This window comes from Lynx rufus, unplaced genomic scaffold, assembly GCF_022079265.1.
Source record: "Lynx rufus isolate CCGP_SWC_20201006 ecotype Redwood Valley unplaced genomic scaffold, mLynRuf1.p SCAF_13, whole genome shotgun sequence".
In the NCBI taxonomy this organism is placed as follows: Eukaryota; Metazoa; Chordata; class Mammalia; order Carnivora; family Felidae; genus Lynx; species Lynx rufus.
In genome coordinates this window covers 31,314,236-31,331,153 of record NW_025814827.1, presented here as the reverse complement: position 1 = coordinate 31,331,153, position 16,918 = coordinate 31,314,236, and the positions used below count along the sequence as shown (strand labels likewise).

Genomic DNA, 16,918 nt, shown 5'->3' with positions numbered 1-16,918 from the left:
TAAAAAGAATTCTAGACTAGCAATTTCAGCTCTTTCAACCTTAGCCTAAGACCCTCAGATACATGTTTCTTTGGCAGAGCTATTTCAGGCTTACTTACGTGGAAAGACTCTCCTGAACAAGGGACCTCTGACCAGAGAGCTGCAGGAGGTGCAGAGTGGTGGCAGGTGTGGAAGCCAGAGAACATCCACCTTCTTCCCTTGAAGGAGTAGAGCAACCATCAGAAGCTATTTTAAAAGAGAGAGAGAGAGAGAGAGAGAGAGAGAAAATCCAATTTCATTTGCTTCTCAAATTGACAATCCTGAGTTTAAAAAAAAAAAGGAAGAGGAGGAAGAAGAAAGCAAGCAAGCCACTCAGTACTGCAAAGAGTAATACCAATGTTTCCAACCATGTTCCAAGAGAGCAGAAACTGTTTTCTAATAGTAGTACAATCAATGGAATGCCATGCTAACACAAATTCTAAGTGACCAGTAAATACCATCCTCCCTAAATTACGGGTTTCTTTAATATAGAATGACAAAACATATTCCTTAGTCCTTTCCATCATGATTAAACCTTGGGAGGAAAAAGGCAGAATCCTTATCCCTCTGCTTGGCTGCTCTGCTTCTTGTGAAGCTTCTATTGTAAAACAGCAAGTAAGCCTTTTATTCCAAGGTCTACCTATGGTGAAGTAAAGCTCATGCCATGAAACAGATGGCAGAAGTAAAACAATGTGCATCACACCTGGATGATATGAATGCAGTTTTCATGATTAGAACCTGGGCCTCCTCAGAGGAGACAGAAAATACTAATGCATTAATAAAAGAATATAAGAGCAGTCATTGACTTATATTATGAACAATCTCTTGTTGGTCACTTCTCAGCAACAGACAGGGGTATTAGCTGCATTAATCCCAAGTATAAAGGAATTTCTTTCTGCTAGGCCATAACTTCCTATTTCTGATAGATGAACTAACTAATAAATAGATGAGTAGGCAGACTATTGCCCAGGTGATTATGAAAAACTTACACTTAATTATCATGATATTAAGATATGAAGACCTATGATGACTCTAATAGCTATTCTGTTCTTAATATTAAATTTACTATATTGGGGCACTTGGGTGGCTCAGTTGGTTAAGCGGCCGACTTCGGCTCAGGTCATGATCTCGCAGTCCGTGAGTTCAAGCCCCGCGTCAGGCTCTGTGCTGACAGCTCAGAGCCTGGAGCCTGTTTCAGATTCTGTTTCTCCCTCTCTCTGACCCTCCCCCATTCGTGCTCTCTCTCTGTCTCAAAAATAAATAAACGTTAAAAAAAAAAAAAATTAAAAAAAAAATTTACTGCATTATTCCTCAAATCTCCATTTCCAACACAGAGAGAAAACTATGTTAAAATGTAAAACAGGGGCGCGTGGGTGGCTCAGTTGGTGGGGCGTCTGACTTCGGCTCAGGTGGTGATCTCACTGTTCGTGAGTTCGAGCCCCGTGTAAGGTTCTGTGCTGACAGCTCGGAGCCTGGAGCCTACTTCGGATTCTGTGTCTCCCTCTCTCTCTGTTCCCCCCTGCTTGTGCTCTGTCTCTCAAAAATAAATAAAGATTAAAAAAAATTTTTTTTTAAATGTAAAACAGCAATCATTCCCAAAAAGCCTTTCTCATTAATCAGTTAGAAATGTATTTTCCTTCCATACTACAAACAAGTCTGCATACCTTTTATAAAGTGCCTTCTAATTCAAACAGTAGGCTCAGAACAATAATAATAAAGTTTAGATCTTTGGAGAAGAGGAGCTACAGCAACTAATCACTCTTTATACCTGTTTTATTGCTCTGGTCAAACAAGTCTTCCTGAGTTGACAAAACCTCAGGCTCTGGGGACTTCTGAATCTGCAGTCCACCTTCCAAAAGTTCTTGAGCAGATATTTGTTCTTTTGTTTCCACAGCAGCAAGAGATACTTTGCGACAAGGAGGCATGTCCTCTGACCTAGGAAATTCAAACCACCAGGAGAAAAAGTTGCTATACATTCAAATGCTTTCACCTTTGAATTAAGATTTTCCTGGGGCACATGAGTGGCTCAGTCTGTTGAGCAACTGACTTTTGATTTCAGCTCAGGTCATGATCTCACGGGCGTGAGGTTGGGCTCCACACTCGGCATGGAGACTGCTTAAGATTCTTTCTCTCCCTCTGCCTCTTCCTCTCTCTCAAAAAAAAAAAAGAAAAGAAAAGAAAAGAAAAAAGAAATAGAAGAAGCCTTTCCTGTTTTGTGTTCTCCTTTAATAATTTCAAAACTTCCAGAGGCTCTATTTATTCAAAGTTGAAACAAGCTACTTTTTATAATGACATGAAGACCTCAGCCCATTTAAAATCTTGTCTCAGTCTCTCACACAGCAATTTTCCAACTTTGCTCACAGCTGTGCAGCATGCTGTCCATGATTTCTCATGAGTGATTCAAGGATTTTTGTTACATATTCTGTTACCTACGTGAGCATGAAGGATTCTAAACCAAACCACAACAATGCCAGTCCTAATGAGGACCTTCCACAACGTTTAGATGTGAATTATCCTCTGTGCTATTGCCACACACATTATCTGCTGCTGACCTTTTCCATTTGTTCTGCTCAACCTAACCCCCAAATCAAGAATCCTTCATACCAATACCACTCACACATGTAAAACTCTCATTGCTGGCCCCTTTCCAGAGACTTGGGAGGTTCGCCTATTAAAAAGTTAGCAAAAATAGCTACAGGGAAACTTCCTCAAGAAAAGCCTAAAATGTCAGCCCATGTGAGGGTGAGTGTTTTGTATTAGAAAGACAACTTCTCTTGGGGTGCCTGGGTGGCTCAGTTGGTTAAGCCTCCGACTTTGGCTCAGGTCATGATCTCATGGTTCATGGGTTCAAGTCCTGCATCAGGCTCTGTGCTGACAGCTGGAGCCTGCTTCAGATTCTGTGTTTCCTCTCTCTCTGCTCTTCCCCTTCCCCTGCTCGTGCTCTGTCTCTCTCCCTCAAAAATAAACAAACATTAAAAAATTAAAAGAAAAAAAAAGACAAAACAACTTCTCTTGATAGTCAACTTGTTCAGGACTCCATTCCCCACCATTTGTATTGAAGGAAGTTATAAGAAAATACTGAATGCTTATTCATCACCTCTCCCAAACTGGAAGCATCCCACTTTTCCTCTGCCATATCCAAACATGAGCTGTTGACCAGAGGCAATGCAGTTTGGGACATAATAATCACCAGAGGCACAGCAGAAGGATAAGCCCAATTCCTACCAATTCCACTATAGGACTGGGGAAAAGAATACGTCCATAGCTATACCATAAACTATTAGATGTAGGCTACATGAGGACTCAAAGCAATCTGGGTGTTCCTCAATTATAAGAACAGTAAATTTTCAAATATAATATTCATGTGATTCCTCATAACACTAGAGATAGAGAAGATAGGAACTCCTCCCACAGAGACAGTGTCTCTGTAGGCAAAGATCAGAGAGGAATGACAACCAAAGATTAAGGAGTCATGCTTACAATTACGGCAACAATAAAATGGCTTTGTAATATGCCTAAAGATAAGGACACGGTTAAGAATTCATAAATAGTTTCCACTGGACCAGAAATATGCACAGTACAAGGGGGGAGGAAAATCAATAATTTCTAAAAATGTTTCCATCTAGCCAAGTAAAACAAGTATGAAACTTAAAAATACTTTCTAGAAACTATAAAGTACTATAACAGAAACCTAAAAGAGCAGAGTTTACCTTGCAGGTGGTGAACTTTGCTCATCTACCACATGTACATCCTTACTGGGCTGTGCTACCACAGGGACATCCTTGCTGGGCTGTTCTGCCATGGGCATATCTTCATTGGACTGTTCTTCATGCTTAATTGCTTGAAGTTTTAGAAGACAGGAAGGAGATACTTAATTTTCCAAAGTACTAGAAGCAGTCCCAGATGCTTTTTTAAAGGCAAAGATTTAACAAAAGAAGTCCAATTTGAAAATATAAACAGACATCAATGCAAAAAGAAAATAACCAGTAACCTTAATCAAAACTAACCAAACCAAACTAAAATAAACCTTACCAAAACTCTTAATCTGCAACCCATCAACTAACAAGTATTTGCCAGACAACTCTGCAACCTTACTATACTAACTTGATTATATTAACCTACTAGTTATAAACTGTATTAAGGAATGAATAACTAGCTCTAGCTTAGGAGGAAAACGCTTATAAGCAATTCCAAATGCCAAAAAACATGTTTCATACCAATATTAGCATCCACATCAGACAGCCCAGTGTAACTAGAGTTGGTAGTTACTGACAGTACAGGCTCTTTGTCTACTTCATATGTCACAGTATGTTCTTCAACATCCTGGCTCTGGGAGAGTTCCAGAACTCCAAAGCCCAACTGTGATGAGGCAGGATCTAGAAACAAAACCCCAAGAAGTTAGGTAGCATCCCACAATATTATGCACTGTGTAAGGTCCTGTCCCTTAGCAAAACAAAAAGGTCATTTTAAGTCCTTCACAAGAAAGCCCTGCTTCCAAAGTTTTTCAAAATAAACTCAAGAATAAAGGCACTAAAAGTGAAAGGGAAAAATACATAACGAAACAAAAATTACATATTCTAAAACCTTCTGAGCACCTAACATATAGGTAGACTATGTCTACTTTCTGAAGATATACATAAACCATACCCACACACACAGTAATTCAGATTATACTTCCACCCACAAAGCATACATTCCCAAAATATTTGAAAACCAAATGTAACAAGAAAAAGAGTCAATATGCAGAAAGAGAGCTATCCAATGAGCATCAAATTCCTGAACATCAAATTAGGGGGAATATCTCAGACAAATGCGATTTTCTTAATGACTATCCTCATTTTAATGATGAGAAATCTATAACCTGACAACAAAGAGAAATTTGGATATCTTCATGCTTATATTAAAGGGACTTAGAACAATCTACTATCTAGATAAAGGCATAAAGCTACCTTCAGCACCAAGGGAGCGTGTGGTAGTATCATCTCTAATATCTTCTTCCTTTTCCTCCTTCTCCTTCTCTTCTACCTCTTCTTCTTTCTCTTCTCCCACAGGAGGAGCAGATTCCACTGACATTCCCAAAACACTACATGGAAAGACACAATCATGTGTTCTCAGATAGGTTGGGATACTTTGCTCAAAGCACTCTTCTAAATTTATTGTAACAGCCCACACACCAACCACCTCTTACGCAAATGTGAAAAAAGTAAAAAGCCTCGCCCCCATCAGTGCTTCTTTCGACAGAAAGCACCTGAAAGGATAACAACTCAAAACGCTGCACTGAATTAAAGAACACAAATATTTAACAGAAGAAAGGAATAAACACATTTGAGTTTTCACTTTCTCCGAAAAAATATAAACAGGGAGAGAAAAACCTTACTCTCAAGAGAATAACTGATAAGTGACACAGTAAAATATGCATTGGATATGCAGTGAGGGGACTCAAAGATACATCAGCTGAACCAGACACAGTTCACCAAAATATTTAAGAAAATTTTTTAATGTTTATTTATTTTTGAGAGAGAGAGAGTGAGTGCGGGGGAGGGTCAGAGAGAGAGAGGGACACAGAATCCGAAGCAGGCTCCAGGCTCCAAGCTGTGAGCACAGAGCCTGACCCGGGGCTCGAACTCATAGACCACGAGATCATGGCCTGACCCAAAGTCAGAAGCTTAGCCGACTAAACCACCCAGGGTCCCTACACAAAAATATGTTGGTATAAAAATCTTAGACTACACACATAGAACCAAAATGTCTGAATAAAATTCTGGTAAAAGGCCTGTATATTTCGAAGAAGTTAAGATTACAGGACAAAAAACATAAAAGTAAAAGACAACAATCAGGAAAAAATACTACAACAAATAGAACAAAATAACAGTCTCCCTAAAATAGAAGGAATTCACATGAAGAACCCCAAGACATAGGTGAACAGACAGACAACTCATAAAAAAGGAATGTAAGTATCTTAAACATGTAGGAAAATAGAGAAAACAACTGTTGCCCATCAAATTGGGAAAAAAAAATTGTCAATACTATACTACTATTCAGTGCTACCCAAACCTGAGATAAGCACTGTCATATACTGTTTACGAGACTCAACCATTGAGTTTACTATAAACTAATAGAATGTTTCTGGAGAACACTTGGAACATTTGGAAAAATGTTTCTAAAAAAACCTCCAAAACAATGTATACACCTAATAATTTCTTTTTTTTTTTTAATATTTTTTTTAACGTATATTTATTTTCGAAACAGAGAGAGACAAAGCATGAACGGGGGAGGGTCAGGGAGAGGGAGACACAGAATCTGAAACAGGCTCCAGGCTCTGAGCTGTCAGCACAGAGCCCAACGCAGGGCTCGAACTCACGGACCGTGAGATCATGACCTGAGCCGAAGTCGGCCGCTTAACCGGCTGAGCCACCCAGGCGCCCCTACACCTAATAATTTCAATAATTTCAATTTTAAGAAATAATTTGAAATGTAGAAAAATCCTTGTGCAAACTTATTTCTCAATGTTTACTGTAATTAAGAAATACCTAGGGGCACCTGGGTGGCTTAGTCAGTTAAGTGGCCAACTTCAGCTCAGGTCATGATCTCGTGGTTCATGAGTTTGAGCCCCTCTTTGGGCTCTGTGCTGACAGCTCAGAGACTAGAGCCTGCTTTGGATTCCGTGTCTCCCTCTTTCTCTGCCCCTCACCCACTCACCCTCTGTGTCTCTCTCATAAATAAACATTAAAAAAAATTTTTTTAAACTTTTAAAAAAAAAAAACTTCAGTAAACTTATTAAGAGTTTTAACTGTCGGGGCGCCTAGGTGGCTCAGTCGGTTAAGCAGCCAACTTTGGCTCAGGTCATGATCTCACAGTTCATGAGTTCAAGCTCCACATCAGGCTCTGTGCTGACAGCTCAGAGCCTGGAGCCAGCTTCAGATTCTGTGTCTCCCTCTGTCTCTGCTCCTCCCCCACTCATGCTCTGTCTCTCTCTCTTTCTCTCTCTCAAAAAAGAATAAACGTTAAAAAATTTTTTAAAAAAAGTCTTAACTGTCATGGGAAAAACTCCATGTTGTTAAGCAAAAAAGTCAGCAAACACAAAATTTTACTCTACACATGTCTGCTATCAAGTGTGCACACAAAAAAAGAAGGAAAACATGTCAAAATGTTTACAGCAATTAGCCTCTGGGTGGCAGAATCATAGATAACATTTTTTGCTTCCTTGAAGCTTTCTACACATTTAATTATTTCATATAAAGACTACTAAGCAGAACTATAATGAGCATAAAGAGGTGAAAACATAAATTTGCAAAGTTAGGGGACCATGATCCAAGGAAAAGGGACTAAAGATTTTCACACACAAAAAATAGAACATTACCTATGTAACCAGGAAGACTAGTTACATAACCTCAGAAAATATAGCCCCAAGTTGAGTTTCTTGGGAAACAAAGTCCAAGAGCAAACATGACAAAATATAGAAGAGCAATGAAAGACAGCACGAACCACATACTTTGGCTCTTCTTCAGTGTCCTTTAGTGGTTTTCCTTCATGTCCCTCCCTGACCTCTAAGTTCAGTGAGTCCTTGGAGCTCTTCTCCATCTTTACTCACCTCCTTAATGATCTTACCCAGGCTCATGGCTTTGAATATCATCCACATGCTTATGACTTTGCAATTTAAATCTCCAGCTTAAGACATTCCCCCTGAGCTCCATCCAGACTTGCACATCATCAAGTGTCTCCAATTGTTTATTGAAAAGGCAGCTCATCTTCAACATGTCTAAACCTGACCTTCTCCTCTTGCAGTCTTTTTCCATCTCATCTAGCAGCAACCCCATTCTTCTAATACTCAAACCAAAAATGCAGAATCATTGTTACCTCCTTCCTCTCATACTCCACCATCCAATCAGCCTTTGAATCCTATTTTCAAAAAACCCAGAATCTCACCACTCCTCATCTACTTCTACTCTGGTGTAGCCACAGTCATTTTGCCTAAATTATTTCAATAGTCTCTTACTTGGTCTTCCTGCCTCTGCCCTTGCTCCTCCTTCAGTCCATTCTCCTTTTTAATTTAAATGGATTTTAAATTTTTTCTCCAGCTTTATCAAGGTACAATCAACAAATAAAAATTGTACCCTCTTCTGTCTACTCTTGATCCAGCAGCCACAGTGATCCTATTAAAATCTAAGTCAGATCATGTCATTCCTCTGTTCAAAACCCTTAAATGCCTTCCTATCTCAACAAGAGTAACAGCTGACTTCCTCACAGTAACCCATAAGGCCTTACATATTCTGGTTCCCCTTACTTCTCTGACCTCTTCTCCCAATTCTCTCCATCACTCTACTCCAGCCATGCTAAACTCCTTGCCATTTCTCAAATATTCCAGGCACACTCCTAACTCAAGTCCTTTGCACTTGGCTGTTCTCTATGCAATGATTGCACTTACCCCAGATAACAGCAGAGATCACTTACTTAAGAACTTTCTTAATGTTTTTTTTTTATTTTTGAGATAAAGAGCACGAGCAGGGGAGGGGCAAAGAGAGAAGGAGACACAGAATCCAAAGCAGGCTCCAGGCTCTGAGCTGTGAGCACAGAGCCCTATGCGGGGCTTGAACTCATAGACCTTGAGATCATGACCTGAGCCAAAGGCGGACACTTAACTGACTGAGACACCCAGGCACCCCACTCAAGAACTTTTAATCAAATGTCTTATCAGCCAAGCATTCCCTAAGTCACCCTATCTAAACTTGCAACTCCTTTGATGTTTCCTATCCCCTTCTCTGCTATATTTTTCTCTTCAGCCCTTATCAGTTTCTAACATACTATTTACTTATTGATCATGTATTGCTATATCCCATACAAGAATGTAAGCTATATTAAGGTCTACGATTTTTTTTTCTGATCCTCTGCATCTCCAAAATTCAACAATGCTTGGCATATAGGAAATATCCAATAAATATTTGTAAAATGATCAGGTGAATCCAAACAGGCCTGAAATAAACCAGATTATAGGCAAGAAAAAACCCAGTCCTAATGGTTAAACTTTTCTCCACTGTCTAAAGCTAATGGAAAAGAAAACAAAGGTTTAAATACATTATTTAGGAGTACAAAAGTAGCTGACATAAGAACTAAAATAATTATCAATAATTGGGAGCGTATGGAGTTAAATCCTCATCTTTCATTATGGAATTCAATTGTCTTAATTTGATAAAATAAGAAATGGCAGTATTAGTTTTACAATATTGTAAAATATTAGTTTTACACTATTGAGCACCAGGAAGATAACCTCTCCAAGAAGTTAAAACACACTTACAGCGTAGCCTCTGTGAAAGGACACCAAGGGTGGGAAAGGACTCTGCTTTTAATTATGTTATTTTTAAAATAAATTATGTATTTATATTACTCTGTTAAAAATATTTGACAGATCTCACTAAAATTAAAAAACCGCTCTGTGAAAAACCTTCTGAAGAGGATGAAAAGATAAACTAGAGTGAGAGAAAATATGTGCAAACCAGACAGCCTACAAAGGACTAATAACTAGAATATATAAAGAACTCTAAAAACACAATTTTTAAAAATCCAATTAGAAAATGGACAGAAGACATGAACAAACATTTCCTTGAAAAGGATGTACAGATGGCAAATAAGCACATCAAAAGATTTTCAACATCATTTTCCACTAGGGAAATGCAAATTAAAATAATGTGATATCACTACACATTTATCACAACGGTCATAATAAGAAATTGTGACAACACCAAATGCTGGTAAAAATGGAGAGAGACTGGATCTCTTACACTGCTAGTGAAACTATATAATGGTATAGTTACTCCAGAAAGAGTTTGGCAATTCTTAAAAAACTAAATATACAACTACCAAACAGCCCAGCAATTTCCCAATGGCCATTTATCCCAGAGATAGAAAGATTATGTTCACTTAAAAACTAGCACACAAAAGGTCAGAGCAACTTTATTTGCAATAGCCAAAACCCAGATCAATCCAGCTCTCCTGCAACAGGTAAACGGTTAAACTGTGGTATATCCATACCATGGAACAACTACTGGGCAATAAAAAGTAATGAACCACTAATATATGCAACAATTTGGACATATCTCCCAGGAGTTATGCTGACTGGGGGTGGGGGGGGGAAGCGGGGAGGGAAGCCAATCCCAAAAGGTTAATGTATGATCCCATTTACATAACATTTCGAAATGACAAAATATTACAAAGGACAGTCTTAATTAGCGATTGCCAGGAGTTCAGGTAAGACAAAGAGGTGAACATGGTTATAAAAAGGCAGATACAGAGGTAACTAGACTTTATAAAAATTCACATACATGAATACAAGTAAAAGTGGGGAAACTTAAATCATTCAGTAGATTTTATCAATACAGATATCCTGGTTAATATACTATAGTTTTGCAAAACGTTACCATTTGGGCAAAGTTTATAAAGGATCTCTACATACTATTTCTTACAACTGCATGTGAATCTATAATTATCTCAATTTTTTAAAATGTTTAACAGAGAAGGGCACCTGGCTGGCTCAGTCAGTGGAGCATGCAACTCTTGATCTTGGGGTTGTGAGTTAGAATCCCATGCTGGATGTAAAGAATACTTAAAAATAAAATCTTTAAAACAATAAAATAAAATGTTTAACAGGGAAATAAAACAATCTATATTTCTTTAGTATATTTTAGGATGCTCCATGTTTAGGACCATCAGCTTAGATCAACCGAACACTAGGTAAGAGAGGAAGATTTTTTTGGAATTTTATGCAAAAAGTTCACAAGTAGCTTTTTAAAAAATACTTGCATTAACGAATAAATACATACAAACGGAGATCAATATACCTGTGTTTTGAAGAACTTTCATTCTCTTGGAATCAACCCCAAATCCTTTCTAGATTCATGGCCTTTGCATTTGCAGTTCCCTCTGGAAAGCTCCTCCTCCCACCAGCCACTCTTCTCCCCAGCTCTTCAAACATGTCTAACAAATTCATATTTATAGTTTAGATCACATTCCTCAAAGAGGCTTACCCCTATCACACAGATTAGGTCATATTTTCTTTCTTTCCTCCCTCTTTGAAATAACAATTGTAACTGAATAGCTGTTTATGTAATGATTTAACACCTTTCTCCCTGTTAAATTATAAGTTCCATGATGGCAAAGCCCCTTTAAAACACCTTACCACAGTGCCTGCACATTTCCTGAATGTAAACGTTCAAGGTTTTTTGGTTTTTGTTTTGTTTTGTTTTTTTAGGGAAAGGGCAACACATCAATGCAAAAAGGGAAAAGTGATAGTATGGGACTTCTCTAACAGCACTGCTTCACTTATGAGGGGTATACATACTTCCTGCCCCCACTGGTTCAAACCAAGGTGCTGGGCCACAAAAACACAAATAACTTTGGCACATGTTCACTTTAAAGTATCATAAATTTAAATGCTTACAGAAAGCAAAACAAGGTAACAAAAAGGGGTGAGGTGGCTAAGAACAAAAGCAAAAGTACTGCAATAAAAGATGAATAATTAACTTCAGTGTCCATGTACAATAGTGAATTGTAGGGACTATGACAGACCAGAGCACTCATGCTCACCTATGCAGAGGTTAGCTGCTACTCACAGCTCCAGGCAAATGTTACCAATAATACAAAAGTTGCATTACCTCTGCACTAGTAATGCCAGAAGCTGAAAATCCAAGTTTTATGTAAAATTTCCCCATTTAAAATTCTATCAATTATTTCAAATATATTTTACAACCATGTGTGGGGCAAAGACAAGCCACCTGCAGGTCAAAATAAGCCCACCAATTTGCAGATTGTTCCAAAGCACCAACTAATAATTTGGGAGAAAAAACTTATGTGCAAACAGAGTATTAAATAGAAGGCAAAAAAAAAGGGGGTGGGAGGGCATTTATTTTTTACATAAAACCACAGTCTTTCACCACCTCAACCTGACATTCTCCTCTTTGACTAGCTCCCTTTTCCTACTCAGCCACCACAAGGCTCCGGAAGTTATCTAAGTTCTCTTTTGATTTTAGTAATTTTAGGCAGAAGACTAAGAAGCACTGAAGAGTAAAAAAGAAAGAGAAGGCACTGGAGTCAGGAGGGCTCAGAGCTCAGTTGCCACTTATAAGCAATATATTCTAGAATAAGTTATCTAACATCTTCACCCATCAGTTTCCCCCTCTATGTAATGGAAAGAATATAATGTCTTCACTGTACAGCTGCTCTAAGGATGAAATTAAATGGGAATATGTATCAAACATCCAATCCTGACAGAGGATCCTATCCTAACAGAGGATAAACTCAAAAAATGGACAATGTAAAACTACCCATAAGACAAAGTAAAAATTGAATACTGTTTAGGTATGAATTAATAAACATCCTGGGTCTAAAACTGGTAATTTAGCTGGTAGATGGAAAGCATGCCTAATAGTTTTGATAATATGCCTAAAAATTTTTTGATTATTTTTTCCATTAAGTCATATCTATGCTAAGAATGAAGAATGATTATTTATTTTACGTGTACAATACAAATCACAATTTGAATAATACAAGTGTAAAAAATGTTATTACCTTCACAAAAGAGGTTCTGGCTATCAGTACTAATGTACCAGTGAATATGATTCTCAACTCCCACTATCTAATTCACAAAAATAAGATTAATCCCTTTATCGTTGGGATGAGGCAATAGGTACAGATAAAAGAAATGATCCATTAATAAATTTAAATAAATTCCTTCCAACACTAGTATACCTGGTTGTCCTGTTTGGCTGAGGTAACTGTTCAATGACCTGACTGATGGTACCACCTGTGTCCAAATGAGAAGAATCCATAGGGTCTGAAAAAAAAGAGTGGACATTAGTACAAAAGGCATTTACTACCGAACTTTAATACCAAACTTTAATACAAATTCAGAAATGTAGACAATATCAATCTAATCATCTACATTAAAAAATCAACTTTCTGGGGCACCTGGATGGCTCAATCGGTTAAGCATCCAACTTCAGCTCAAGTTGTGAGTTCAAGCCCTGCATCAGGCTCTCTACTGTCAGCACAGAGCTGGCTTTGGATCCTCTCTCTCCCTCTCCTTCTCCCTCTCTGCCCCTTCCCCTCTGGGTCTCTCTCTCTCTCAAAATAAATAAGTAAGCTTAAAAAAAAAAAAAAAAACTTTCTGAGTGCCTTATACACATTCACCACAACCACATAATGTTTAGATCCACCCAGTTACAAGAGCACTCTTGCAAAAGGGACTATTAGCTTTAAACATCTCACCTGCAGCTTTGTTTTCTTTCAGATGCTCATTGAACCCACTATTACTATCTCCTTGTTCTTCTTCAGCTGTTTGTTCAGGATTGGACACAACATCCTAAAAAACATACATACATAATATCCCTACTACATATGAAATAATCCAAAATAAGGCATACTTTTGTGAATGTGCTGATTTCGTTTTTCCAACCAATTTTATCCAAAAGATAGAGATTTCCTAAGTACTTAGATTTGCTAATTGTTCTTGATTAGATAAAAAAATAATTTTTCCTCAATCCTTTCCAAACAAGATTAGCACTCACCAACACAGGGTTCTCTTTGTGTGTCTGTAGATTAGGAAGGTGTCGAGATAGCAGACTAAAGCGAGAACCAGAATCATCTTCTAGAACCTGGCTTTCAGGCTGAGAATCTTCAATTATCAGGCAAGGAGTGTCTTGCTGAGAGAAATCTGAATCCAACTGACTTCCAGTAGGGTCCATCTGCTCCCCTGGTATGGAATAACAAAAGATCAGTTTTGTGTAACCTACTAGCTTTCCTCTCGCAGTCTGAGCTTAAATAATGGGGCGGAGGTGCAAGAACTAGGAAAAGGGACCAGTCTAGGACTCCAATTAGATTATATTTATAATCGCTGCAAACACTTTCCTATCAAACCTCCCAAGGCCTTATTTCCTCGTTATTTACTATCAGTCTGCCAATCCTTCTCTTCCTCTTCTTTTCCATCACCTTCCCGTAGACACCCTTTCCCCTCCTTCCTAACCTCTTCTCTCCCCGCCTCTTTTTCCATCCCCCACAACTCTCCCTACGTCTTTCTGGCGCCTCTACCGCCCCCCAAAAGGCTGCTTTGTAATCTCTGTTCGCCAGAACACTCAGAGCCCTTCACGTTTACTCAAGACCACCCAGCCTTCTTAGCTACTGCTTCCCCACCCCCTCCTCAGGGCCCTCCAACCCTTTCCCCGTCACCGCCGCCATGCTTGCCACCCCGCCCCCTCCGGTCAGCCATCCCTTCAGACCCGAAACCCAAGCCTTCAGAGCTCACTGCGCCCCCACTTTCTGCAAACGGTACCAGGCATCCCGGCGGGAGATCACTCGCGCTCGAGCTAGAGGTCTCTGCACGCTCCCCAGCTCCCTCCAGCTCGATCCCCAGGTCGCCGCTGTAGCCACCGCCGCCACCGGCCGCGAACTCCCCCTTTTCCCGTCGCGTCACGCAGTACCGGCTCGCCCATTCGCTGCTGCTGCCCGCCACTCAAGAAGCCCTGTGGATGATTCGAGGTTGAGGCAGAGTGCCCCGCCCCACGTAAGAAAAAGGAACACCGCGGCGTGTTTCCATGGTAGCATGGACGTTGCAGGCCCTCCCCCTAGTACAGCCAGAGAATGACAGTATCCTTGAACCGAAGGGACCTTGAGAGGGCGTGAAATATATTCCCCTGCCTCCAGGACAATTGTGTGTACCACTACTCAGATATAAGAGAAGAGACTTCTTTTCTATCGTTCATGCACTTTGAGGCCCCTTCTCTTACCTTCTTCCGTAGAAAAGCAGAGGGTTCCCCAATTTCCAATAAAAGGGCAAAGACGAGGATCCAGGATGGCTAGTACTTCAGAGCTGGTGAAACTGAAGACAGACAGGATGCTTGGGGTTTTACCTTGTCACTTAGAATCCCTTTTGTGGGCCTCTAACTGAATTCGAGGGCCTCACATTATGCCTCTGACAGTTTAGGTTTGGTTTGGGTTTTTTTTTCCTTTACATTGTCTGAGGTCCCCAATAAAGCATATTTTTTCCCATTGCCCTCTGCAGTCTGGAACGTAGGTCAAGCTTCACATTCGCTTATCATTGCCCTCTCTTTTATGAGATTGAAACCTAAGGAGACTATAGCCCCAGACCTTTTTTTGCACTTCCCATTGAGTTAAGCAGGGTGATTCTCAGACTCCGTGGAGAAGAGAACAGCTGCCGCCCCTTTAACTACATGACCTCAAAAATCCCTCCCAAGCCTTGAGAGTCTATTATCCTAATTATGGTGCCAGGGTCTTATAGAAGGTGTGGCAGCTGGGACTTGTTTTAATGAACTAGACACCATAAGGAATATATGCTTTGTTTTATTTAAGTGGTGGTTGGATCTAGAATGGAATTCTAGCTAGAGCAGCTGTCAGTGGGGAAAGTACCTAGCACACCGCCAAGCACATACATAGCTAGCATTCAGTAGGAGGTAGTTTTCTGTCTCTACCCCAGGTTCAGAATGACTTAGGTATAGCCCAATCATGATTTTCCAATATTCTAAATGCCCAATTATATAAACTAAGAGAAAGTGGAGCTTCCTATAAACCAGTCTTCTCCCTGCTTTTATAAATTACAGTGATCACATTTTTTAAAACAAAAATCAAAGCATATCATGTGAATATATGCTACTTATGAAAACAAAAGGACAGAACCTTTGAAATGAAACTGTCCTGAAAAACCTAGAATCTGTTGTTGCTGTAACTAGAATACAATTAGGGTCCCTGGAATGTTTTAATAGTGGAACAAAAATAGAATAGAACACACAGAGACACATCCACTTCTTAATCTTGAAATCATTTATAATTGATTCCTCCTTTCCTCCACTCCTAATGCTGCAGAAGACCAGTGACCAAATAAATTTAATCCTGAAAGCACCAGGGCAGGTCGATATTAAAAACACTAGGTAGACAAAGTAAATTCATCTGCTCCATTTGTGAGGACTCAAACAACCAGTTCCTATTGTGGGCAAATCTTGATCTCAATTCCCATAAAAATACCCCAAAAATCACTACACTTTTGCTCTTTTCTGTCCTGCTATTGCATTTCCCCTCCCCAAGTAAGACATAAATAAATAGGCCTTCTTGATTATTTGAAAAGCAAATTGCATGTGTTTGTTAAAACTCACAAAACTCTACACCAAAAAGGGTAAATTGAACCTCAATAAACATGACTAAAACTAAATAAGTAAATAAGACTGAGCCATTCCCATTACCAAATAAAACTGTGAAGAAAAACGGTGAATTCCTTGTTAGGCAGTATAACAATTAAATTAATCATTACATTACCCAGAAAGATTAGAAAATGCAGGCAGGATGGTTACCCACTGAGACTGACTGATTGTGGTTAGATGAGCAAAAGGCCTTTGTTGACTCCTAGGCTGCAAAGGACATCAGCACCGCTACCCACCTGCATGTACATCTTTAGCTAAGCCACCTCAGCAGAGAGAAATCTAATCTATCTCTAAAGACAAGAAAATCCCATCAGACTTTATGTTAACTCACTTTAAAATTTAATAAACCTCATTGTCAGAAATTTTTATTCCAATCATCTAACCTAAATCCTTTGTTCTAGAGCTTAAAGCCATTTCCTCTCATATTGTCTTTAATTGACAATTCATTTTAAAACCTGGATAAATTTTTGTATGGCTGGAATCATTTCACCTGGTCCAATAATTCCATAATATATTTCAACCAATGAAACAATAAATAGAAGTGTTATAAATCTAATTTGTTAGTCTTTTTCTGAGGTCTTCTCACAGACTTCTCTAAGCAAAAGAACCCCAGGTGGCTTAAATCTACCACACAGACACTATTTACCAACCTTTAAATTTGCTTCATTATTTTCGTCTGGAAACTCAGTTTGGGAGTTCAGTGG

At 39.1% G+C, this 16,918-nt stretch overlaps 1 protein-coding gene across 1 annotated transcript in view; it reads right to left on the bottom strand.

The window, feature by feature from the left end:
- Positions 1-14,435, bottom strand: part of TP53BP1 (tumor protein p53 binding protein 1) — a 69,036-nt gene extending 54,601 nt beyond the window's left edge. Inside the window, exons 1-9 of the mRNA XM_047075196.1 lie at positions 14,336-14,435; positions 13,575-13,759; positions 13,276-13,369; positions 12,757-12,841; positions 4,968-5,101; positions 4,236-4,394; positions 3,729-3,858; positions 1,787-1,953; positions 99-225 (exon numbers count right to left, since the gene is read on the bottom strand). Of these exons, the coding sequence (XP_046931152.1) occupies positions 99-225; positions 1,787-1,953; positions 3,729-3,858; positions 4,236-4,394; positions 4,968-5,101; positions 12,757-12,841; positions 13,276-13,369; positions 13,575-13,759; positions 14,336-14,342 (1,088 nt within the window). The 5' untranslated portion in view covers positions 14,343-14,435. The remainder of the gene's footprint in view (positions 1-98; positions 226-1,786; positions 1,954-3,728; positions 3,859-4,235; positions 4,395-4,967; positions 5,102-12,756; positions 12,842-13,275; positions 13,370-13,574; positions 13,760-14,335) is intronic.
- Positions 14,436-16,918: the final 2,483 nt, after the last annotated feature.